We start from the raw sequence: 26,277 nt of genomic DNA on the forward strand, positions 1-26,277 counted from the left end.
TACATCTTCTAGAGGCCACCAATACTGATGTAATATCAATGAACAGGATTTCCACCCAACATGTAAAATTGGCCATTTATAGTGATAGTAAACTGGACGTTAGAACTGTTATGACAATGATATTATAATATTTAGTTACCTAGAATGGCCATTTTTGTAAAGGTGACAACAGGAACACAGCCATATTGGTTTTCATCATGGAATTACCTTCTCCTATCTAATGGTAAAGCTTTCATCGTGTTCCCTTGCACCAGCTGATAGAAGGATACTGTATCATGAGTTTCTGACTCATAGGTAACAGACACTATGGCTGCACATTTTGGGTTAACGGATGCAAAAAGTAAGCGAAATGCTAATACTGTATGAAGGTAAGGAAATTGTTAAAAGATCAGACTTTTGGTATAATGCCCTCCTTGTGTCAGTGACATGCTGAATATCATGATGAAAGCTAGATGTCTGGCTTGGTTCAGTAGTGAACTCGGCCCCCTTGTCTTTTTATCTTTCCTAGCACCATACAGGTCACAGGCACAGAGAAGGTGAAGACGCCTGCTGGAACAAAAACTGAAGTGGGACTTCTGGGACCAAAACAAGCGACTCAGTGGTGCATTATACAGAAATGTAAGGACAAAGCTAACAACTGTAACTGGACACAGGTTGATGTGCAATGCATTTAACAAAAGTAATGGGAAATATGAAGGACGCGCTTATACTTCTTCTAAATCCTATCCTAGCTTTAGATAAAAAAAAAAAATGCAGCAAAATCTGCAACAAAAAATTGCAGCTTTTCCTGTTTGGCTGTAACCTGCATTGGTGAACTTTATCATCCAGCAAAATGAAGGGCACCATAATGGATAGCTGCTGTGCCCCAATATAGTGACAAGGATCTAGTATCTGAAGCTGGACGGATCCGTATTTACAATTCATTCCTCTTTTCTATTCCTATGACTGAACAGAACAACGGGATGAATGTTACAGATATGAATCCAGCTTAATATGAAAAATGTAATAAACATGTGATAATGCTGAGACTCAATCCACTGTAGACTATGGGCGCACCAGTGTTCACCAGATGAGATGCCATGTAAAGTCAAAGTGGGAATGGATGAGAAAAGATATTAGAGGAATACTGACTCTATGGACCAGCCTTCATGACAAGACAGGATTACATATATCCCAGTCCACAGCATGTATTACCATGATGATGATGGTTGCCACGGTCTAATGCTATATATCCTAACAGAAGAGATACTTACCAGAAATTTCTGCTAAAACCAAAATCTCATTATAACTTTATCTCTGATATTAAATTGACCTTATAGAATATTTGATTCATCAAATGCAAAATATATTTTGTTTCCATTTGAATAAAGTGTTCTAAATCTTTACTGAATTTTAGTGTATATGTAGAGACTTTTTATTAACATTGATTTTTTACTATGTATAGACTTTGTATTGCTCTTCAGTGGTTCACCTCCACGTCGGAGTACTGACCATTTATCTTTCCGTATATAATCACAGATTAGGCATTGCTCGCATCTCAATTTTGTTTATGTTGGAATTATTACTAAACCTGTAAGTTGAGAATGTGTCCTCCTGCTACAGTCAGAAACTAGGTGTGAACAGAGCCTTAACCTGACTGTCTGTAGACTCTTTAAGACTAATATGGCAAACCATCCCCTGTAAGTAATGACGCCAAACTATACATTGCAAAAAGAGAAGTCCATAAATGTACTATTATTCCTGATTTAGGTTTTATTTTACATGTTATGTACTGTACATTATACGTACGATTACTAATGTTTTATATTGTTAAGGCACCAATTTTTTTTTTCCTTTGCGACAGAATAAATCCAAGACAGCTAATCCAGTCTGATCTCTACTTGAGGTCTGCAGAGATTTCTTTCCCTCTTCTGGCAGACTGGGTTATCCTTTGTGGGGTTTTTGGCTCTCTCATGTTTTACACTTCCCCTTCCTTTTATCCACGTCCTATACTCCTCCATGGATGAACTGGATATATTCCCTCAAGCCTACTCTATTTAATTCTAGAATCCTTTATATAACCTACGGTATATTATACTTATATCATATAGGAATTGTTTCAGCCTATGTTAGCTTGGTACATGTTGGTATACCTTTATTCTATTACTATATGGAATAGTACAGGCTAATGTAGAGGTAAAAACAATGTAACAATGTAACAAGGAAGCCTATGGGTAAAGGATAATAGTCTTATACTGTTTTCCAAACCTCATATCACCTGGTGATAGGACTCTTACCATATACTTTATCAAATATATTAACTCATCTTATACAGTTTGTATTAAGAATATATTAAGGAAAATCTGTAGATATAAACTGGTCATTGGTAGATCTAAACTAGCCTTTGTAGATATAAACCGGTCTTTGATCCATTCCGCCACTGTGTACTTTATTGGGAAAAACATGCTACATAATATCAATTGTAATGAACAGGGGTCTGTTAATAAAACAAGTCACATGGGCACAGGGAAGTAGCTGATGGATTTTTATCCTCCACGTATTAGTACAGGTATTACATTTAGAAGATCAGAGCAAGTATGGATTACAATGCTCGATGATGTATTACATGAAGACTTCATTCTACCTTATGAATGACCTGCCACTGTGCAGTTAATATATCTCCAAGAATAATACTACTAGATTCCTACTGCAAGCAGTAAAGGTTCACATATATGACATAATCAAAGCGACGACTCAATAAAAGATCCAGTTTGCTAGGATGAAAAGCTTGCTACGGTTTTACATTATACGCTGCAAAGTTGTGAAAAATCCATATCACTACTAATACTTGTAAATAGCAAAATCTAATTGTTCGACCAAATACTACATAGAACTACAAAGTAAATCCATTGCATGTGGAGCACATTGTAAGTTAGAATTACCACCGTGACCTTCACACAATGGAGGTCATTGAGGATGACTAGTAAAAGAAGGTAAGATAAAATAGTAGCACGTGGCAACCAACCAGTATCCTGACTTCGTATTCTTTTAAGATGACATCTGAAATCTGATTGGTCTTCATTGGCAATATTTTTCACACCTCCAGTACGGTATGCAGGAATGGGCTAGGCTTAAAAATGGCTGCTCAAACGTCACCTTAAATGACGATTTTTGGGATTATTTTAGTAATTTACATTAAAGTAACCAGTTAAAAATCAACGCTCTATTAATAAGCGATGGTGTAACCCGGGCACAACAATGGTCGTGCTGCGCATAGATCTCAAAGCAGGGACGTTTCAGAAAGTTGAAAAAGCAGAAAGATTTCCCGTCTGATTTCTGTAGGAAGTGTTTACACCACTAAAGACTTTATTCAATGGAAACGCTTTGAGGAGGAACCTTGCCGTTCAGCCGCAGCCTTGCCAATACATGTTATGAACATACCTTTAATGTGGAGTTGAACATCCTGCGGGAGGCTAAACTGTAATTTTCTTTATTTTTTTTCTTCTTTTATTTTTGAAACTCTCATCTAAAGTGACAGCTTCTTGTAGTAAAACGTCTCCTGCTGGGAGAGTTAAGTTGAAGTAGCTGAAGGTCTCTCACTGAAATATCAACTCCTGGCCAGTAAAAAGATGCCCAAAATCGCGGGAGACGGAGTTAAACTGGTCCCCTACCTTGGACGCAATGGCTCCTTTCATCACGAAGAGCAAACCCCCAGGTTACCCTATTGAGACTGAGAAACTAGTACAGTAGTTCTACAATATTTGATCTACAGCATCACGATGTGAAGCCGCAACAATTAGATGTAAAGGGTCCATTCATGAGGAATAACATCACTTTGACCCTTTGTGTTAGCTCCTACTGGTAATCTTTCCATAAGCGTTGAACTTACTTTCAATTTGAAGAAGATGAAAAAGTCTTTTGCAAACCCCCAATACTGTTTTCATATCTATCAACTGTATCTGAGCAAAAAAAAGTCGCCTTACCTCATTTTTTTCTACCACGAGCCAAGCCACTTGCAGCCCTTCCAAGCCTTTAAACGGAACCTCTCTTGTTAACATTTCCCACAAAACCTAAAAAAAAAAAGCATAAACACAATTCATCAAATTTACCACCTAAACCGTACAGATATATAAATAACGGTGTTACGTCCACAGGCTCACAGACTCATGGACAACGTAATATAATATAATTTTTTTTCTAAGATTTTCTATTACTGAACGTCAGTTTCGATATAAATTAATAATAGAATTAACACCAATTAAAAAATAAAAATGAAGTAAAGAAATAAAAAAAATTTAAATTTTTTTTAATCGGTTTAACTAAAATATAATTAATACATTATATAAATATTAGGTTAAGAAACCTAAAACTTAATTACTCATCCCTTAACGGAACGTAAATTTATTAAATTGGATCACAGGTATTTATTGAGTAGGTGGCATTTTACAAGTTACCTTAAGTGCTTTAAGATTTGTAAGATTTAAATTATCTTATTAATATTAGATAAATTTAGTAATTTTTTTATTAACAATATTATTTAAGTACCGTACGTCAAATTTTTGGGAAAAAAAATTTACTTTTGGTGTTTTGTATTTTTCAAAAAATTTCAACAAGATATAATAAATTGTATATTCCTATATATTAAAAAGAATGAAAGTTCCAGGTCTCTCTCTTGACCACTGTGGTGTTTTTTTAGGCTATATTGATTTTTATTTGTGTTTGTTCTTGGATGGCGCCTGTTATGCTATCTTTGTATGCTCAATAAAACTCAACTCAATAAAAATGCCAGTTAAAAAAAAAATGAAATATGTTGGATAAAATTTATTACATAATGAAATAAATGTAAGATTGGATGAAATATTACATTCATGTATCTTTGAAACTATAGAAAAAGTGAAATTGGAAATATACAACCATTATGTCAATCAAGACAATAACCATTATGTCAATGAAAATAACTCGATGGACAAAGTCACACGAATTCTTGAGGGCTGGTAGATTGAACGATAGATGATGCAAAGAAAGTACAAAGAGTGTCCATGTCTTATAAAGTTCATCAATCACTTGGTTTTCGAAAAAAAAAATTATAGAATTATAACCTCTTGGTTTTCCGAAGATGACTTTGATTCGAAAGGGCTCATAGGATTTATTATTATATACAAAAAAAAAAAAAAAAATCCAACATGGTAACGTCATGGTATTGTATTTCAGAACTAATAAGTCAGAAAACCATTATAGAAAAAAGTAGTATTCCAATGTATCTAGAACTGGGTTGGATAAACACCAAAGTCCCAGTTGCCTACAGGTCATTTGTTGAGTTTGTTCACCATTGTGTATAATGGTAATGCCACTAACTTGGTGAGAACGAAGCCTACACGAGAAAATTCAGTGAACCCAATAGGAAGCAATTCATATCTTGCATCTTTTGTAGCCGAGGATACAACACCGCACTTGCCAGGTATAAGAAATTACTTAGATGTATTTTTCTCACTTGTATAAAGTTACTTTTCCATCACCTTCATTCCCCATCAGTAATATATTCCAAGAATTTTCCTTAGGTCATATATCTGCCATTGGCACATGAAGGGAATCTCCACTCTGTGTCACCGGCTACTTTCCATGTCACATCATAGTCAAAGTATTAAAGGATGAATAATATTGTAGACTGAAGTACGGTGTAAATGTCACTTACCACACCGTACGAGTATGTGTCACACGTCTCAGATACTGGAAGACTCTGGATGACTTCTGGTGCCATCCAAGGAAACGTCCCTACAAGGGACATATGAGTTGTGTGGGAATGGAACTTTGAGGCACCAAAGTCACAAATCTGGATGATAAAGAAAAATATTTCTTTAGAGGAGAAACTGTGAGGCATCTACTTTATTACGAAGTCTGATACATGCTTGATATCTTACCTTTAGTACTCCATCAAAGGTAATGACAACTAGAAATGAGCAAAAAAAATGTAGTAAATACAAAATGAGGTAAATTCTTCTTATTATAGTGGTTATTTTGTTACAACATTGGCAATACAAGAAAACAAGATCACGTTCACCTACTATATGTACTCTATAAAGCTTTCTTATTAGCTCGAGAGGAGACTATGGACAGGGGTTGTCATCATGGGATAACCCTTTAAACATTCTTAGTGATCCAACTTGCTGTTATATACTGCATTGATCTTAAGGCGCATGATCTTAAGGAACCTGTCTTCTACTGTTCATGAAATACCAATATGAAGAGCTACAAACATTCAAGTAGCCAGGCTGTGGACCGGTAGGCCAAACCACCAACTCCTCTATTTTCCCACAGCCCAAGTCTGACTCCGACATGTCTAACAGCCATGGTCAGAAGAAGCAATGAAGCTCATCTAATTGAAAACCATGCATTAATCTATAGGGAGCTGCCATCCAATAGGTGGCGCTAGGAGCAAATTCCTCTTTTGCAACAATGAGGACTTATTTGCATATTCCTTATCCAGAATTCTTAGCAGGGCAGGTTTGTCGTAATAAGTCCTTGGTACCAGTCACAATACACATACAAAACACTTCTACTCAATGATACTTTACCATTTCTAGACTTGAGATCTCGGTGTATCACGCGGATTGGGGCTTCCATGTGTAAGTAATGCATGCCTATACAGACGGGGAACAGAACCAAAAGAAAATCATTATTATTACAGAATAAGCTTTCTCGCAGCGGGGAACAATCACATTTCTATGGGACTAAGAACTACTGTGATAGGATTAGGCCGGCTCAACTACACAAGACATAACTAAAGATTACTTGAAGAAATAAAGGTGCTTTTATCTTATATATGCCATTACAGTAGTTTACGGAAACTTTACTGTACAATATTATTAACAAGTTTTGTGTCCTGTAAGAAGTTCTTATTGGTCAGTCCGCCATGGCCTCCATAGCGCTCCATTCCTTGGTGGGTCAGGGAGAGGCATACATGTCTAGATTTTTACCAAGAAGCTGATAAATATATACATGGCCCTAATATAGTAGGCTGATCTTATATATTGGATTATTGAGATTTCACAGAATCATTTCAATTCAATGCTATAGGTTTATAATCCCATCCCTTGTACATTACTCTTTGCATTACATCAGGTCAAGTAATGAACAAGGAAAATGCACCAATATATCCAAAATGTATATCCGGAAAACTGGAAAAAGTGAACATGCTAGGAATGACTTCTGATAAGGTTTCTGCTGACAATATGGAAAGTTTACCTTCAGCTATTTTCACCTGTAAATGTGTTTGCCTGAGCTGTCCTTCACTATGAGAGATAATATTAGGCCTGTGCATTGAACACGGTTATAGTCCAAGAGTAAGTTCTGGCCAAATACATCCTACTATAAAGCCACTTTCTGTAAGGCTACATGCACATGATCATAGGATCTATGTGGGGTCCATGAGAAACGGGACGTTATCCATGAGCCATCCATGTTTTTTAGGGACCCGTGCACTTTAATAAATTAGCCTGGATGGCAAATGGGACCACAGAAATGCGTGGGATCACAGAAACGCATGGATCCATTAGGGATCTGTAATTACAGATAGTATATGGAATACAAATCTGGTGCCTAAAGGTGGAGCTTTGAGTTTATCTTCAGGTATCCCGAGAATCCACAGCATAGCCCACAGATTCAACCAGCTATGAAGCAAACGAACGTTGCAAAGAATCCAAAACCTTGCAAAAACTAACTTCGTATGAATTTGGAAACCAGATAAAAAGACTTTACAACAAGTACATATAGGGCCTGAGTATTAAGTGAATACGAAAAAACAAAATCAATTTCCACTTACTGGTAGGAGTGTGCATAGAATAGGGGGCCATGTAGCTAAAATCTCCATAAGACACAACTTTAGTGCTGGTTTAGACCTATACACACCGTACCAGGATCATAAAGCGACCTCATCCAATCCTATCCCCTCTAGTAAAGAACAGTATTACCCTCTAGTTGATCCCCTCATTTGTTAACATTAAGAAGCCCATAGGAAAATCTACCCTCAACACCCAGTGGGCACCAGGAGGTAGTAATTCTGGATTCAGGTCCGAGAACAGCTGGGTACTAAATCCTCTAGAATGAAGGCTGTAGAGCTATTTAGCAAGCTGTGCCCCATTCAATTCCCATGTACCCCCTTCCTTAACAAGTATCCTGTTGGACCACTGCACTGCCTCTTGAATGTTGAAGTTTCTACACATTTTGGCAAATTGACCCAAATTCCATTATTTAGTACTGTATCTTTTTAGAAAGTAATACACTGAAGTACAATGGCATCTGAGGTTCTAGGATATAGATGAATAAATTTAGCACATGGCATACAAAATATGGTAAATTTGCACAAAAATGTGTGACTTTTTCAGACTTTATCATGTGCTAAATTTGCACAAGCCTCGCGTGGCAGCAATGAGTGTAACACAGTCAGGGCCACCATCTCCACCAGATTTATGATCATTTTTGCCAGGTTGTCATAAATGATCCCTGAAAATTCAATGTGCCGATGCTCGGCTCAGCATGGGGTGTTACGAGATCGCACACACTTCTTCATAAGTGAGGTGCACAGTCCGCCAATGCAGGAATACGAAGACTGGCATTGAAAACTGCATTGAAAATCTGCACCAAGGATTCTACACAAATAAGTGGTGCGGTACTGTTTACTGGTACAGCGCGTAGTATTTCCATGGAGAAGGAACAAAAGACTTCAAATACACACACTTTCTATATACAGACATTTTCTTTTCAGGAAATTGAGGAAGAACAAGCCTTTCATTTGTTTGTTTTAGAAAAGTCAGACAAAGGGCAGCACTGTCAACTAAGCTCAACTATTGGCAAGAACTTACAATATAAGAGAAGCGGTTTCTGTACTGTCAAAAGTCTACCAAAAATAGGACTAAGCTAAAACAATGGACTGTCTAATAAAACATAGAAACCCAAACTTCAGTGAAAAAAATCACACAGGAAAAATATTCTCAATTTGCTATAGTGAAAACTAAGAGACAATATCACAGTAGAAGTTCTCAGAATGTCATTCTACAAATCTGTGCAACAGTCAGAAGAATAATAGGTTTAAAATAGATAATGTAAAGACGCCAAATTTTATCACAGTGGCTCATGGAGATAACAAATTTGGTGCGTCTTTAGACACTTTGGTTAACTTTACATTCTCTATTGGTTGCTAATTTTGGCACATGCAGGTGCAATTTAGGCCATACCCCTACACTCTAAGCCCATGATGGCGAACTTATGGCAGAGCCCTCTCTTTGGGCACCCATCCGTGGAACAGATTATACTGTGTGGGGGCCACTGTGCAGCAGATTATACTGTGTGGGGGCCACTGTGCAGCAGATTATACTGTGTGGGGGCCACTGTGCAGCAGATTATACTGTGTGTGGGCCACTGTGCAGCAGATTATACTGTGTGTAGGCCACTGTGCAGCAGATTATACTGTGTCAGGGGCCACTGTGAAGCAGGTTGTACTTTGTGGGGGTCAAAGAGGAGCAGAAAGCTCTATAAAGCCCCATTCGTATGACCATATTTTGCAGGTCTGTAATTGTGTGCAATTGTGGATCCGCACATTATTGAGGTTAAATTTCCATGTTGGCACTTTGTGATATATTAGTGGGTTTGGGGTTGCAGTTTGGGCACTCGGTCTTTAAAAGGTTCGCCATCACTTCTCTAAGCCATACCTTTTTGTTAAACAAGGTGCTAAAATTGTCTTAGGCTAGGTTCACACTAGTGCTCGGTCTCCATTTGAGGATTCTGTTCCCTGCCTGCAGGACTTTTCTCTCTGAATTATTTGGGTGGAAACATAGCCCTTGTGTGTCTACTCGTAATCACTTTTTAAGCAGATTGGGTTTTCGTTTCTTGAGTCCCCAAGTGGACCTAGATAAATGTGATGCAAGGCAGAAGGTTCAGAAGAATGATACAATCACATACTACATTGTTAGGTCATTCATGCGACTGGTGTGGTCACATTTATCTAGATCCCATAATTCTGGACAATCCTTTCATATAACCAAGTCCCTTTGGCAATGTGATTTTGCTACAATGATACAACTGTGTCATATTACAATAAAAAAAATACTATACATATATATCTTATACACACAATCTTCTCTGTGTGTTCCAGGAGATAAGACATGCTTAGTTCTTTATCCTCACAATTCCAAGACAACTGGCTGCAGCAGGAGCCTCTCCCCCGAGCAGTAGGATGCAAATATTAAGTCCCTTCCAAAACCATTTTGCAGTCACAAATGGAACAAACCAAGAAGAAATTAAGGCCTTGGTTTTCTGCAGCATTTCTATATTGCTTGTTCTAGATATATACAGACTGACAAACACGAAGGACAAATGTTTCGTCGTATCAATCATTTCTATATTCAGTGTTCCTTTAAATCATTACGATGTCTAGGACACCCACTAGGGAGTCGGTGACCTACTACATGCAGTTTTGTAAACTCCACCTAATAAGGCGCCCTCGCCTGACTCCAGACAATAAGAATTGTACCATTTATCTATACCGCCGTGGGTGGGGGAAGTGTCGTAGAATTTATCCAATATAATGATTGAGATTATTTAGGTACAAGTTTTATTAACTGGTGCAAGGAGACCACACACCATGAAGATTCTGATCCGATCTAAATTTATTCAGGAAGTACGGCTGATTTTACACCACTATTAATCATACAGAAATACATTGGTTATTATCACAGTGGAGTCTCCTGCGCCGATGGATATCCTGATTAACTAATAATAATAATGAGAAGTAGAACTTTATATCAGATTATGAGGAAAAGATACAAAATCGCAAAATGTTAGGATGAAAACACACATAGCAGCTGGGATGCGGTACCTGACGCATGTCCCTGTGTGTTCTATTGAATACCGTAAATAGTGTAACAGAAAACATGACCGCGCCACAGTCACCATGTGTATCTTTACCCTAGCATAGCCATTTGCGCCAATTTCTAAATTTTTATTTCTATTTTATTTAAAGTTCTGCACAATTTTTTTCCAATTCCCCCATAAATATGCAAACTCGCTGCCAGACACTTCCCAACTTCAGTGGGAACAAAAGATAAGACATGGAACGTATGGCCTGAGCTTACATTCTCGGACATCTGCTATAAGGGATTGTTGGGTTGCCCCCAATCATTACATTGTTGCCGACCTTGGTGAAAATGGGGGCTCAGCAGAGTTCTGTATGATGTGTATAATATGGGAGCGTGCTGTTCGGATCGGCTGATCCGAACAGTGTTCGCTCATCTCTAGTATAGACGCCTTGAACTCTTTATCCCACCAAGATTGTATCTCATACCCTAACAGGGAGGTATATTAATAGCCAGGTGTATGAGATACGTCCTTGTTACTACTAATGGCTGTAACTCATGCTGTAAAGAAGCTATGGATATAAGCGATTAAAGGGGTTATCTGGCTTCTAAGATTCAGGTCTTATTCTTATCTGGCAGGGGTTTGACAGGTCACCGATACAGAGATAGCGCTGGAGTGTGTAGTACCAGCGAGAGTAGTTACTACAGTGCTACCCCATAGACTTCAATGACATAAATCAGGAGACTGCAAGAGGACGAAGACCAGCACCGGAGCCCAGGAGAGGTGAGTAACTGGTTTTTATGTTTGATCACCTCTCATGAGACCCCACAGTATAATAGCAGTTCTGATACATTCAAGCTGAATGAAACTGCAGGAAAAGTTGTGTGAATACTGTAATAACCAAAGACGAGAAAAAAATCTGTTTCAATTGATTAAAACTTGATCGTGACTCTGACCTCGATACACTCGGAGATACAGCCAGTTGATGTGAAACCTGCACATACATAATTTCTGACAATGTGCCAGGTATCTACTATTAGAACATATATGGGAATGGGGGATTAGAATGATTTTTTATGTTGTCATTTAGGTTTTATTTGTGTACTTGTGTCAAAAATTGGTTGGAATTCTAGAGGTGCAAAATGTAAAAAACTCCCTGGCAGCAAAGGGTTTTATTTAATCCTTGGATGAGGTTGCTGACCTTTTCACATGTAGTCCTAACCTGATCACACAAGTAGAGAGGTCACCGGCAACAAATCGATGGATAGATACGTCTACCAATGTTCTGACTTCACACACAAATAAACACGTTGTTTCATTTCTTACCTTTAGCTACGTCTGTTGCCCAGGCCATAATTTGTTCCATGTCCATGTCTTCACTTCTGTTGCTATTGATGTAGTCGTACAGTGATCCACCAGCAGCATATTCTGAAAAGGAGCAGTGAAATTTCAGTGAAAATATAGAATACAGATCATCTTACAGTCAGATAACAAATATATTACATTCTCAGCTAATCTATCTTTCTTACTTAGCATTGGTCTTATAGCTAAATTTAAGTTGCAGATGTTCATCCGCTCCTCAAAGAAGAAAAGAGCAGGACACGGTGGCTTAACTGCAGATTGGTTTAGTCATGTCTGGGAAGTAGTGACAATTGGCAGGGATCATCATAGTCTAGAAATGCCCCTGAGGCTGAGGCACCACGTACGTTTCCACAGCTTATTTTCTTGCAGATTTTGTAGCGGTTTTTTGAGCCAAAGCCAAGAATGGCTACAAGAGGAATGGATAATATATAAGAAGTTCTTACACTTCTACCTTTCGCTCAATCCACTCCTGGGTTTGGCTCAAAAAACTGCAACAAAATCTGCAACAAAAAAAATGCAGCTTTTTCACAATATGGGGCTTTAGCTTTAAAGGGAAGATCCAGATGACTATTGTATGAGTATAGACGTCATTCATCTACACATTGCACAAGACTATATACTGCCTGTTAGGTTGTCGGAGAAATATATTTCCTATACCAAGGAGATACACAGGCTTCACAGTGAAATTGGAGAGGATTTTCTGCTACAAAGGCATTCTCATTTTCTTCTAATTTTTGGTGAACTCGTCTTCCATGACCAGTTGCCAAGATTTCAATAACAGTCATCAAATTAATCCCGGCAATCTGTAAATCTGATACACTGTATATTTTGGACCCGTCCCAAAGAACATCGTGCCCTATCAGGGCCATCACAGGTTCAGAAATACAATCTGACATTATATTCAGAACCTTCAAAAACACAAATAGTTCTATAATAAAACGTATACTATAGACTCGCATCCACCAAAGGTAATTTCAGTTCATTTTTGGAAGGCAAATCCCTAACATAATATCAGAAAATCGCTTTAATATAGTTTGAGTGGCGTAATCCCTGGATAAACAGGCTTAATATCACAGTGGAGGGGGAATAAAATCCTTTCCAAAAACAGCAAAAAACTGTCCACAGATGTCGGGTTTATCTTTCAAAGCATTCACTGGAAAAAAAAAATTAAAAAATTCCAATGGGTCACTATAGACAACACAATGTTTGGGAAATTTGACGGCTTTTGGAATGGCTGAACATGGAATTTCCGATAATCCAGCTCTATGGTGGAGACTCCCCGTACCTAGCAATAACCTACTGGAAATTCCTTGGTACATCCTTGTGTCTACCTTGTCTGGACTCTCCAGCTGTCACAGCTTTCATCAATGCCGTGCCTGACAGGGATGAAGTAAAGGGATTGTCATTTTTCTATGATCATGTCATCTGCCGTAGGAATAATTTAGCTGTGATGTATATCTGCCGCTTATAGTCACACGCGGCTGTCACTGGCATCATGCGGAGTCATGTGTGAAATAATAATGGGAGATATTGTATCAATTTTACAAAAGCCACAAAAGAGTATAGGACACAGACCAGACAGCACCAGGAAAATACGTTATCATATACAAAAGGTGGGAACTCAAAATCTCCTTTTATGATTATCCGGTGACAAGAACAATCCAACATTGACAAAAAAAAAAACACACCCAGATAGAAATGTCAGACTGTTGTAAACCTCAGCATGCAGGTATGGAATGGATTACTGGTGTGGTCTAGTTAGACACAGGTTCTCACCACCAGAGGGCACAAAAGGGCTTCTCCCAGGGCCTTATAAAAAGACTGCCAGAAGCCACTTTTAGGTAGTGTACATCTTAGTGAAAGAGTCTTAACTGATAAACATGCGTCTATGATGCGATTTCAGACATTTTCAAAAGTCTTGACAGTCACTAAGAGAAGGCAGCGTCATTACTGAAAGAAGCAGGATGGTTGTTTCAACAAATTGTACGCCATTGAAGCCATTCTCACCTAGCTGTTACGAACAGCGGATATATGTGAGGGCATGCAGATATGGAAACCGGCTTCAGATGGCCCAGACAGACCGCCAGTAGAGAGGATCATTTGATACGTGCAGCTCCACATATTCCTTGTCCACTACCCAGACACCGGTGGCGCCTTCATTACATATCCCTGTCTCTGCGTTTAGCAGAAGGAAATTTCATGTCATGGCACCCATTAAGTGTCCTGCCATTGACAAGACAGCCACCATTGCCTTAGTATATAGTGGTGTTGTGAATTAGAAACCTGGACTGCTGAAGACTGAACCCGTAATGAAGAACCCAGGTTCTGTATGGAGGACTCATAGCGAATGCTTCAATACTGTCTTTGCTACGTAGCAACATACACTGCTGGTGTGATGATCTGGGGAGCCACTGCATGCCACATTCAGTCGCCCCTAGTAGTGGTAGGACAGACACGGTGTCTGATCTTGGGCATTCTTGATCTCCCCTCTCAACTGAGTTGGACTATTGAGGTGTTAAGGCGGCCATACACAAGAGAAGATCAACAGAATCTGCCAATTTCTGCAGGACAAGCCAGTCATCTAATATCTTCTGACTCTTTCCCGACAAGGGAAAGGAATATTGGGCATGTTGAATTTCCTTTGTTTTTGAAGAATATAGATTACTAGCTGGTACCCGCGACTTCGTCTGCTGTGATTGTAGCAGTGGGTAAATACAGGCGCGGGTAAGGTTTTTGTACTGTGTATAAGGTATGGGATATGAAATGTAACTTTGTATCTTGTTTTTGCTGTAATTCAGAGAATACAGAGAGACTTTTGTGTTGAAGTTAATTTGTATTTGAGCTGCTATACGGTGTTGGTATAAACTGTACATAGTGTCTTTGGGACAGAGGTATTTGAAGTTAATAGACCTCAATATACGACATTGTATGATTTGTTATTTTCTGCCAGTAGTGTGTTGAAATTTTTTTGTTTGTAAAAGTTGCCATATTCTGACAGCAGACACTTTTTTATTTGTCTGTGTCGGCAGATGTCTTTTTTTGCGGGGCCGGGTGTAGTTTTTAGTTGTTGCATTTTCGGGAAATGCTATTGGTTTGATCACTTTTGATTGATATTTGTATGATAATGAAAATAGTGAAAAACAGCGGTTTTGGACTTTTCAGTATGTTTGCGTCTACGGCGTTAAGCGTCCAGGCAAAATATTTGTATAGCTTTGTAGAGCGGGCGATTTCGGACACAGGGATACCTAACATGTATCTGTTTCACAGTATTTAACTACTTTTATATGTGTTCTAGGCAAAGGGGGGGGATTTGAATTTGTAATACTTTTTATTTTGTATTTTTTTTTTTTCTTTTTTTTTTGTTTTTGCATTTATTAGACCGCCTAGGGGTATTGACATGGGTGGGCGGTGTCGCGGATTGTCAGAGCGGTGGGGGTCGGCAAACATGGCTGCTCCGGAGCGTTAAAGAGCGCCTCCTGGAGTATCGTTAAGGTGAGGGGCAAAGTGGTAAAGTATACAGTCCTATGAAAAAGTTTGGGCACCCCTATTAATCTTAATCATTTTTAGTTCTAAATATTTTGGTGTTTGCAGCAGCCATTTCAGTTTGATATATCTAATAACTGATGGACACAGTAATATTTCAGGATTGAAATGAGGTTTATTGTACTAACAGAAAATGCGCAATATGCATTAAACCAAAATTTGACCGGTGCAAAAGTATGGGCACCTCAACAGAAAAGTGACATTAATATTTAGTACATCCTCCTTTTGCAAAGATAACGGCCTCTAGTCGCTTCCTGTAGCTTTTAATCAGTTCCTGGATCCTGGATAAAAGTATTTTGGACAAACAATTCAAGTTCAGTTAAGTTAGATGGTGGCCGAGCATGGACAGCCCGCTTCAAATCATCCCACAGATGTTCAATGATATTCAGGTCTGGGGACTGGGATGGCCATTCCAGAACATTGTAATTGTTCCTCTGCATGAATGCCTGAGTTGATTTGGAGCGGTGTTTTGGATCATTGTCTTGCTGAAATATCCATCCCCGGCGTAACTTCAACTTCGTCACTGATTCTTGAACATTATTCTCAAGAATCTGCTGATACTGAGTGGAATCCATGCGACCCTCAACTTTAACAAGATTCCCGATGCCGGCATTGGCCACACAGCCCCAAAGCATGATGGAACCTCCACCAAATTTTACAGTGGGTAGCAAGTGTTTTTCTTGGAATGCTGTTTCTTTTTGGACGCCATGCATAACGCCTTTTTTTTATAACCAAACAACTCAATTTTTGTTTCCAAAATGAAGCTGCCTTGTCCAAATGTGCTTTTTCATACCTCAGGCAACTCTATTTGTGGCGTACGTGCAGAAACGGCTTCTTTCTCATCACTCTCCCATACAGCTTCTATTTGTGCAAAGTGCGCTGTATAGTTGACCGATGCACAGTGACACCATCTGCAGCAAGATGATGCTGCAGCTCTTTGGAGGTGGTCTGTGGATTGTCCTTGACTGTTCTCACCATTCTTCTTCTCTGCCTTTCTGATATTTTTCTTGGCCTGCCACTTCTGGGCTTAACAAGAACTGTCCCTGTGGTCTTCCATTTCCTTACTATGTTCCTCACAGTGGAAACTGACAGGTTAAATCTCTGAGACAACTTTCTGTATCCTTCCCCTGAACAACTATGTTGAACAATCTTTGTTTTCAGATCATTTGAGAGCGGGCTGTCCATGTTCGGCGACCATCAAACTTAACTGAACTTGAATTGTTTTGTAGAAAGAAATGGTCCAAAATACCTTCATCCAGGATCCAGGAACTGATTAAAAGCTACAGGAAGCGACTAGAGGCTGTTATCTTTGCAAAAGGAGGATCTACTAAATATTAATGTCACTTTTCTGTTGAGGTGCCCATATTTTTGCACCGGTCAAATTTTGGTTTAATGCATATTGCGCATTTTCTGTTAGTACAATAAACCTCATTTCAATCCTGAAATATTACTGTGTCCATCAGTTATTAGATATATCAAACTGAAATGGCTGTTGCAAACACCAAAATATTTAGAACTAAAAATGATTAAGATTAATAGGGGTGCCCAAACTTTTTCATAGGACTGTAGATTATTGTCTATGATATCGGACAGCAGCCCATTCTCTCTTCTCCCCATGGATAGGTCATTCGTATAACAGAACACATTGGATGGGAAATGTCTGACCATACAAGACTTCTCCTTGGGTTTGGACTACAACTATCAGCTGACTGCTAAGTCCACCTCCTTTAAGGGGGATTTACGTTTTTAAGCAGATTTTGCACATGATTAGATATTGGTCATTTGACCGATGAATATGGAATCATCCCGGCTAACACAATCTTACACAGCTTATACTGTAGAGGGGCACAACTATTCAATAGTGGAGATCCTGGTAACAAATTGAAATAATCTATGGGTAACAAATGTATCCGCTGCCGTCAGGTCCTCAGCCTTGTTTGCTCACCATTAGTCAGTCCCTAGTAGTATACACAGCTGACTATTGCTCTATCTGTAAACTAATATTAACCTGGAAGTTTGCATAAGGAAGAGATAAAGGGACGGATCTTTCCGTGGCAAAGACAAACTATATCATCAAGAAATCCAATTTTATTTTCCATTTTTGTGATTAGCTAGATGACAATTGAAGTGGGGTTTCCACAACCTTAATATTAATGACCTAGTCTTGGTCAGACACAGTGTATACATCCACTACTACAGCTCTGTGCCATTTACAGGGGTTACACAAGACCTAGGGTAATGTATACTAATGACCAGTATCAGATCAGTGGGGTTCTGATATCTGGAACCTGCACCGATCAGCTGATTCAGCTGCTAGAAACCGCAAATAAAGTCTATAGTCAAATCCACCTCTGCTCCTATTCAACTGAATGGAAGCAGAGCTGTAGTTCCCGGTGCCACCACTATAGTGTACACTCACCGGCCACTTTATTAGGTACACCTGTCCAACTGCTCGTTAACACTTAATTTCTAATCAGCCAATCACATGGCGGCAACTCAGTGCATTTAGGCATGTAGACATGGTCAAGACAATCTCCTGCAGTTCAAACCGAGAATCAGTATGGGGAAGAAAGGTGATTTGAGTGCCTTTGAACGTGGCATGGTTGTTGGTGCCAGAAGGGCTGGTCTGAGTATTTCAGAAACTGCTGATCTACTGGGATTTTCACGCACAACCATCTCTAGGGTTTACAGAGAATGGTCCGAAAAAGAAAAAACATCCAGTGAGCGGCAGTTCTGTGGGCGGAAATGCGTTGTTGATGCCAGAGGTCAGAGGAGAATGGCCAGACTGGTTCGAGCTGATAGAAAGGCAACAGTGACTCAAATAGCCACCCGTTACAACCAAGGTAGCCAGAAGAGCATCTCTGAACGCACAGTACGTCCAACTTTGAGGCAGATGGGCTACAGCAGCAGAAGACCACACCGGGTGCCACTCCTTTCAGCTAAGAACAGGAAACTGAGGCTACAATTTGCACAAGCTCATTGAAATTGGACAATTGAAGATTGGAAAAACGTTGCCTGGTCTGATGAGTCTCGATTTCTGCTGCGACATTCGGATGGTAGGGTCAGAATTTGGCGTCAACAACATGAAAGCATGGATCCATCCTGCCTTGTATCAACGGTTCAGGCTGGTGGTGGTGGTGTCATGATGTGGGGAATATTTTCTTGGCACTCTTTGGGCCCCTTGGTACCAATTGAGCATCGTTGCAAAGCCTACCTGAGTATTGTTGCTGACCATGTCCATCCCTTTATGACCACAATGTAGCCAACATCTGATGGCTACTTTCAGCAGGATAATGCGCCATGTCATAAAGCTGGAATCATCTCAGACTGGTTTCTTGAACATGACAATGAGTTCACTGTACTCCAATGGCCTCCACAGTCACCAGATCTCAATCCAATAGAGCATCTTTGGGATGTGGTGGAACGGGAGATTCGCATCATGGATGTGCAGCCGACAAATCTGCGGCAACTGTGTGATGCCATCATGTCAATATGGACCAAAATCTCTGAGGAATGCTTCCAGTACCTTGTTGAATCTATGCCACGAAGAATTGAGGCAGTTCTGAAGGCAAAAGGGGGTCCAACCCGTTACTAGCATGGTGTACCTAATAAAGTGGCCGGTGAGTGTATGTCCCCATATGCTACAGTATATACAGCTTCTGGCTTCATATACTGGTACCCGCGACTTCGACTGCAGTGATTGTAGAAGTGGGTAAATACAGGCGCGGGTAAGTTTTTAGTAGTTTGTAAAAGGTATGGGATATGAACGTGGATGTCTTTTTTTGGCGGGGCCGGGTGTACTTTTTCGTTGTAGCATTTTCGGGAAATGCTATTGGTTTGATCACTTTTTATTGATATTTGTATGTCAATGAAAATAGTGAAAAAACGGTGGTTTGGGACTTTTCAGTATGTTTGCCGCTATGGTGTTAAGTGTCCGTCCAGGAAAAATATTTGTATAGTTTTGTAGAGCGGGCGATTTCGGACACAGGAATACCTACCATGTATGTGTTTCACAGTATTTAACTACTTTTATATGTGTTCTAGGGAAAGGGGGGTGATTTGAATTTGTAATACTTTTGAAATGTTTTTTTTTTTTGCATTTTTTAGACCCCCTAAGGGTGTTGAACCCCAGGGGGTCTGATCAGTAATGCAATGCATGACAATGCTAATGCATTGCAATGCATTGCAAAACAATCCTAATTTCTTTTGCAGGCTGCATAGACCACGTTGCAAAAGAATAGGAATGTTGAACAGCAGGGGGTGTGATGACTAATGCAATGCATTGCAATAGTAATGTATTGCAATGCATTGCATAATAGCTGCAGTGCTATTGCAGGAAACAGTGAGATGAGTGGGAGGCGTGGGAGACCTGGCAGCTGGCATAGCAACCTGACGCTGGCAGTGTAGCTCAGTGTGGGTGGCTGAGATCAACAGGAGGATGCCTACGCGCAGCGGGGGACATACCAGAGGCGAGGTACAGGTATGGGGTAGGCGCAGGAAAGGGTAATGTCCACAATTGGTGTGGGCACCGACTGGGGACATTACGGCGGGTTGGCAACTCTCTGAAATATTAGGCAACTGGAGGGCTATGGCGGCCATCCGGCTCCTGCCATAGCGAAACCGCCGCCATGCGCCGTAGTACACCGGCGTATGTCGGCAAGGAGTTAAGTGAGTGGCAGTAGCGAAACAGCTGGCGGCTATGCCGGGCGTATATCGGCAAGGGGTGAAGTGAGCTTGAAGTGAATGTGTGGTGTTTTGCAGATGAGAAATTGATGGAGAGGGCAGTAAGGCAGATTGGTCAGATATTTTCGACCTTAACGTATCTGTGGTGTGTTGAAAGGGTACAGCGGAGTATAGAGGCCAGAAGTAGTGATCGCGGATGTGGAGCCGCTGTCCCAATGCAAGCATGGTTTGGGAACTTACCAGTGTCGTTGACATGGAGACCTAGGGAAGGTGGATGGATTGTGAAGACGAAAGAGCAGTGAGGGGAGAGTGCCGCCAGGGAGTGTGGCGGGCTGGAGAGCGTTTTTCGGGTGCTGGGTGCTGCAGCCTACGGTGGAGGTGCAAAATGGTGGCATGCAGGAACACGTTCTGTAGGTGGGTAAGACGCACATGCTCCTGGCAACACAGTGGAGTGGCTGGGTGGGCGGTGTCACGGATCGTGAAAGGAGTGGAAGGTCGGCAAACATGGCTGCTCCGGAGTGTTAAAGAGGTAGCCTACAGGAGTATCATTAAGGTGAGGGGCAAAGTGGTAAAGTATCTGTAAATGTGATTGTGTGGGGTTAGGGGCGAGGCTGTAGAGGGCAATAGGAATTTTGTGGCTTGCTATGGTCCAAACTGTGTGAGATTGCAGAGATGGTGGTGTGAGTTTGGGTTTTGTGGGGGTCCTGGCAAAAAAGTATGTGCGCTATTGTGACGAAAAGTAGCCTATTGTTTAATCGGGTGTATTAACTATGTTTGTGGAAACTTTCAGCCAAATCGGTGGAGCGGGTTTTGCGTGATTGAGGAACAAACATTCAAACACACAAACTATTAATAGGATTTATGTTACTAGATCATGATTATACCGTACTTTGTCACATTTCTATGGTTATAATGACTATTTTTTTAAATTATTTTTGTTATTATATCACAGACTGCTGGTACATGATGTCTGAATAATCTCGGAGAACTTTTTGGTTGCTGTTTTTATGACATCACCTGGTTTTAACAGTCCAAAGACAAGAAGGACAGAACAGCTCTGACTGCTGAGTGTTACTGATGGTTCCGCTAACAGCTATGTCTACCAGTCCAAAAATAATACACTGGAAGATGTGTACAAAGCTGAAGGAACTCCACATTGGTGAGCCTACGAGGACTTCATGGTTATTTCGAGAGGAAAACAAGAAAAAACTGAAGACATTTTTGAGCTGTCAGATCTGAACAACACAAAACAGGGATAACGTGATACATACATTATTATAAAACTAAAGAACATACCGTATATACTCTCGAGTATAAGCCGACCCGAATATAAGCCGAGGCCCCTAATTTTACCACAAAAAAACTGGGAAACGTACTGACTCAAGTATAAGCCGAGGGGGGAAATGCAGCAGCTACTGGAAAATTTCAAAAATTAAAATTGTCGGAGTTCTTAGGTGCAGTTGATGCTGGGAAAGGGGAGGGGTTGTTTTGGTTGTCTGTCTGCCCTTCCCTGAGCTTGAGGAACAGGAGCACTACAGATCCCCCATATTCAGTAGACCGGGCACTTTCAGACACAGGGATACCTGCTTAGGCCCCTTCGTCAAGCATGGTTGACAAAAGGGGCCTCGAAGGCTTGCAATCTGTCATCATTTTGGTTAGCCATTAAAAAAGGTATCAACTACTGAAGACTCTGAAATTTTATATTTCGTATCCACTGGCTAACACGGTATAAATATATTTTTCCTTATACAAAAGGTTTATCATGTCAACCACTAGAAAACCTAAATACAAAAATGATCAAAGGTTAACATATACTTTAATACCTATGGTGCCAGGCTACTCAGATCTTACATCCATGTGCAAATACTCAGAAATAGAAGGTAATCAATGACTGTGTAAAAGCAAAGGAAGGACCTGCAGATGGTCACATGAAGATATCCCTTGTCCATATGTTCTATTAGGTCAAAGTGTCCCTTCTGTAAATGTGTCACTGCTTCACATGGACGACCATCCATCTGACCATATTGCAGGAGAAATGTATGCGTAACCCTGTCCTACCAAGCACACTTACCACCTAGCCAGAGAATAGTTGATGTCGGACAACTTGGAACATCACCAATCACAAGAATGTCAATCCAATGTTTACTCTTCTTCTAACGTGGTGTAGAGGAGTAAGAATGGAGTAGGGCTCAAGTATGTCACCTCCTGGTCTATTCAATGGTGGAATTTATTAAGACTGATGTTTTTTATGCCTGGTGTCTTAGTAATTAAGCAAAATTAAAAGGGTTATCTGGTCTATTAAAATATAGTCCATATAATAGGATTCCTCAATATAGACAACTTACTAATATACAACACTGTGTCACAATTTGTCACCGTTTAACTGATTTCCTGGTTATGTGACTTCTGTGACGTTTCTTTTGCAAGCACCCTGTGAGCACTGAGGCCTGCAAACGAAACGTCACAACACCATGTGACCTTTGGAAAGCCAAATGTCAAGGCTGCAGGGCACACATCAATGCCACAGAGGCAGTGTATACATCCTACCTGTATGTGTGTATAAACTTCCCCTATGGTGCTGGTGGCTGGAGCGATAGGAGAGGGGATGGAGAGTACAATGTTCTAGGACACAATGCGCTGGAAGGTACAACAGGAGGGTTGTAGAGACATTTAAGTTCCAATAGGTTACAAGGTGCTGTAAGGTTTTGTTTACAGACCTCAGTGCACAAAACGTCACAGATGTGGTCACGTGACCTATATGGAAATTGCTGATAAATTTTAATTAGTAAGTTGTTTATATTGAGGAATCCTATTATATGATCTATATTTTAATGAACTGGATAACCCCTATTAAGGTCTACACCGGTTAGCGTAGCTATTAAATTTATAGTAAATTTGTCATACACCCTTGCCTTTGCCTGTCTTGGTCCCGCCCAGCTCTGCCCACTTTAGTAAAAAGTGTTAAGCAGGGTGCAAAAAGATAAATCTGGTGCAATCTTTGGTGTAAAGTGCGGCTGTGCCCCCAAGATGCAGCACAACTATCCCCTATGTACGTCATACATACAACTTTAATGGGACAGCACTGCAGTACCTACACTCACTGCTACAGCTTGAATGGCGAGTGAACTGCCTCTGTACTAGAGATCCACAAGGGTCCCATTTGTTGGATACCCGCAGATCTAATATCGATGACTCCTTTAAGTATCAGTTAGGCATCACCATATATGTGCAACTGCTGCTCAACTTTTTTGAGGAGCAATGAGGGTTTGGGGGTAATAACATGGGAACCCCTCTTTAGTGATTGTTGGGTCCCTGCCATGATCAGATTCTGTGAATAGATGATAAATATCTGTAGTGAGACAGTTCTGCAATATTGGTAAGATAATACTAGTTTTGAAGATGCTCCTATGACCCGGACAGGGATTACGATAAGTTTTGTGAAGTTTATTCATATAATTAAAGGGATCCTATCATTAAAAGTCATTTTTTTTGTCCCTAACACGTAGGAATAGCTTTAAGAAAGGCCATTCTTCTCCTACCTTTAGATGTCCACTCCGCGCCGCCGTTCGTTATATAATCCGGTTTTCGTCGGTATGCAAATGAGTTCTCTTGCAGCACTGGGGGCGGTCCTCAGCACTCAAACAGCACTGGGGGCATCCCCAATGCTGCAAGAGAACTCTCCAGCGCCACCTCCATCTTCTTTAGGAACAGCCTCTCCCTGTGTCTTCTTCCGGCGGTGGCTTCAAAGTTCTAGGCCTCGGGCAAAGCTGACTGCGCATCTCCGCTGGCCACAAGAAAATGGCCGCTTGCACAGTATTGTAAGTGGCCATTCTCTTGTGGTCGACAAGAAGTTTGAAGCCAACTGCCAGAAGTAGACAGGTGAAGAGCCCGTTCCTGAAGAAGATGGAGGCGGCGCTGGAGAGTTCTCTCGCAGCATTGGGGACGCCCCCAGTGCTGCGAGAGAACTCATTTGCATACCGACGAAAACTGGATTATATACCGAACGGTGGCCCAGAGAAAACATCTAAAGGTAGGAGAAGAATAGCCTTCTTAAGACTATTCCTACGTGTTAGGGACAAAAAAAATTGACTTTTAATGATAGGATCCCTTTAATAAAAAGTAACAAATCTCATCTTTGCCCTAAGCAAAAATTTTGCACCATTTTCTTTTACTGCAAATAAAGGTAGTGACAAAGTGATTTCTCCCGGTTACCCCATTACATAAACATGTCCCATTATATATAAATGAATGTGAGCAGAATATGTGCGGACTATAGTTCTCCTGTAAGTACTTAATTGCCTTATGGGTATTTCACCGTAATACTAAGTAATAACTAGCCGAAACATTTCTATCCACTCACTGGGAAGAAACAGCAAACTGAGAAGTAGTAATACCTCTGTTATTATTCAGAAAACGCCAGAAAATGATATTTATCTGCAGGGATAAGGGAATTCATGGTACATTAATAAGCAGAGGGATTAGGGGAGTTACATTGTATAAACGACCTCCAGTTTTTTGTAATGTCTACAAGACACATCGAGCACGTTGTAGTTATCTGATGTGTTATTCTTCTATGCTCCATCATGCATGCAAGGATTATTAATGGAGAAAGTCAGACTGTATTGTTCTTATATTCCCCACACTTCAAGGGGTCATCCACCTTTTCCAAACTGATGGTCTGTACTTAAGATTGGCAGGGGTCAAACTATCAGGATCCTCCCGATTCAGCAGCTTCCCTGGGTACGCAGCCCCGGGAAAGCGTTTAACCATGCAATAGTCAATCGCCAATACCCACAGCTACGACTATCCAGCATATATGCAGTGGCTGGAGCTGTACACCTGGGGAAATGGCTGATCTGTGTGGGTCCTGATGGTCTAAAACTGATGGCTTATCTTAAAGGCCTATCTCTCACCAACTTCAGCTACTTGCATCATTCAGTAGGTGCCGCTCCACCTGCTAAGTTTCAGCATCAGAAATACTACCTTGGCTGGTCACGTAGGTCATCACGGGGTGGAGCAGATAGACAGAGACCGCCCAGCTGACAGAAGAGAATCTAATTAGCATACTGGTTGCTGAAACTAACAGCACTGATTGCTCAGGAACGGTGGGGGCTAGAGGAAAATCCAACTATGTCCAAACATGCTTGTCGCACACACTTACCAATCAAATCTTTGGCCAAAACTTTTGCTTGTCACCTTATAAATATATCAATTTTCAGAAAGGGAAAGGTTGAAATTCTGTTCTTACCTGTAACAATACAATAATTTGGAGGTTCAAGTACAGCGCCATAAAACTGGATGATGTTTCTGTGACTGAGCATGCTAAGTATCTCTGCCTGTGAACAAGAAAAAAAACGAGATGATAAAAATTTACGTAAATTGTTAGTCTTACAATTTTTGGCCTACATGGTCAGTTGGAGTACATTACACCCTAGAACACACAAACGAAGATCATCATTTCTTCCTATTAGTTTACTAATAAATTAAGCGTAAAGAGGAGCGGTCCCTTCTCCTGACATGTCCGCCTTAGTAAATACTTGTATTCCCCATATTATAAGAATCTTTTCTTAGAAATCTGTGTTGTGCGATTTTTGCTATTCTCTGGAGAAATGTTGCTAGTTGGGATTGTGATCGTGCACACTCTCACACTGTCAAATCAGCACAGATGGTACCATAAGATGAGCGAGTGCTATTCGAAATGGCCGTTTCGAATAGCACGCACCCATAGGAATGAATGCCGGCACGCAGACTTTTCCGGCGGCCGGATGCTTAACCCCCTACTGCGTCCATTCATTCCTATGGGTACGTGCTATTCGAAACGGGAGTTTTGAATAGTACTTGCTCATCTCCAAATAGCATGCA

At 40.4% G+C, this 26,277-nt stretch overlaps 1 protein-coding gene across 5 annotated transcripts in view; it reads right to left on the reverse strand.

Moving 5' to 3' along the window:
* MAP3K20 (mitogen-activated protein kinase kinase kinase 20) overlaps nt 1-26,277 on the reverse strand; it is a 130,520-nt gene that overhangs the window by 61,903 nt on the left and 42,340 nt on the right. For all 5 annotated transcript variants that reach the window (XM_075284127.1, XM_075284125.1, XM_075284126.1 and 2 more), the window contains exons 3-8: nt 25,664-25,751; nt 12,154-12,255; nt 6,552-6,617; nt 5,898-5,926; nt 5,672-5,809; nt 3,963-4,049 (exon numbers count right to left, since the gene is read on the reverse strand). In XM_075284127.1, coding sequence (XP_075140228.1) covers nt 3,963-4,049; nt 5,672-5,809; nt 5,898-5,926; nt 6,552-6,617; nt 12,154-12,255; nt 25,664-25,751 — 510 coding nt within the window. The remainder of the gene's footprint in view (nt 1-3,962; nt 4,050-5,671; nt 5,810-5,897; nt 5,927-6,551; nt 6,618-12,153; nt 12,256-25,663; nt 25,752-26,277) is intronic.

The sequence above is a fragment of the Leptodactylus fuscus genome, chromosome 8 (genome assembly GCF_031893055.1).
Source record: "Leptodactylus fuscus isolate aLepFus1 chromosome 8, aLepFus1.hap2, whole genome shotgun sequence".
In the NCBI taxonomy this organism is placed as follows: Eukaryota; Metazoa; Chordata; class Amphibia; order Anura; family Leptodactylidae; genus Leptodactylus; species Leptodactylus fuscus.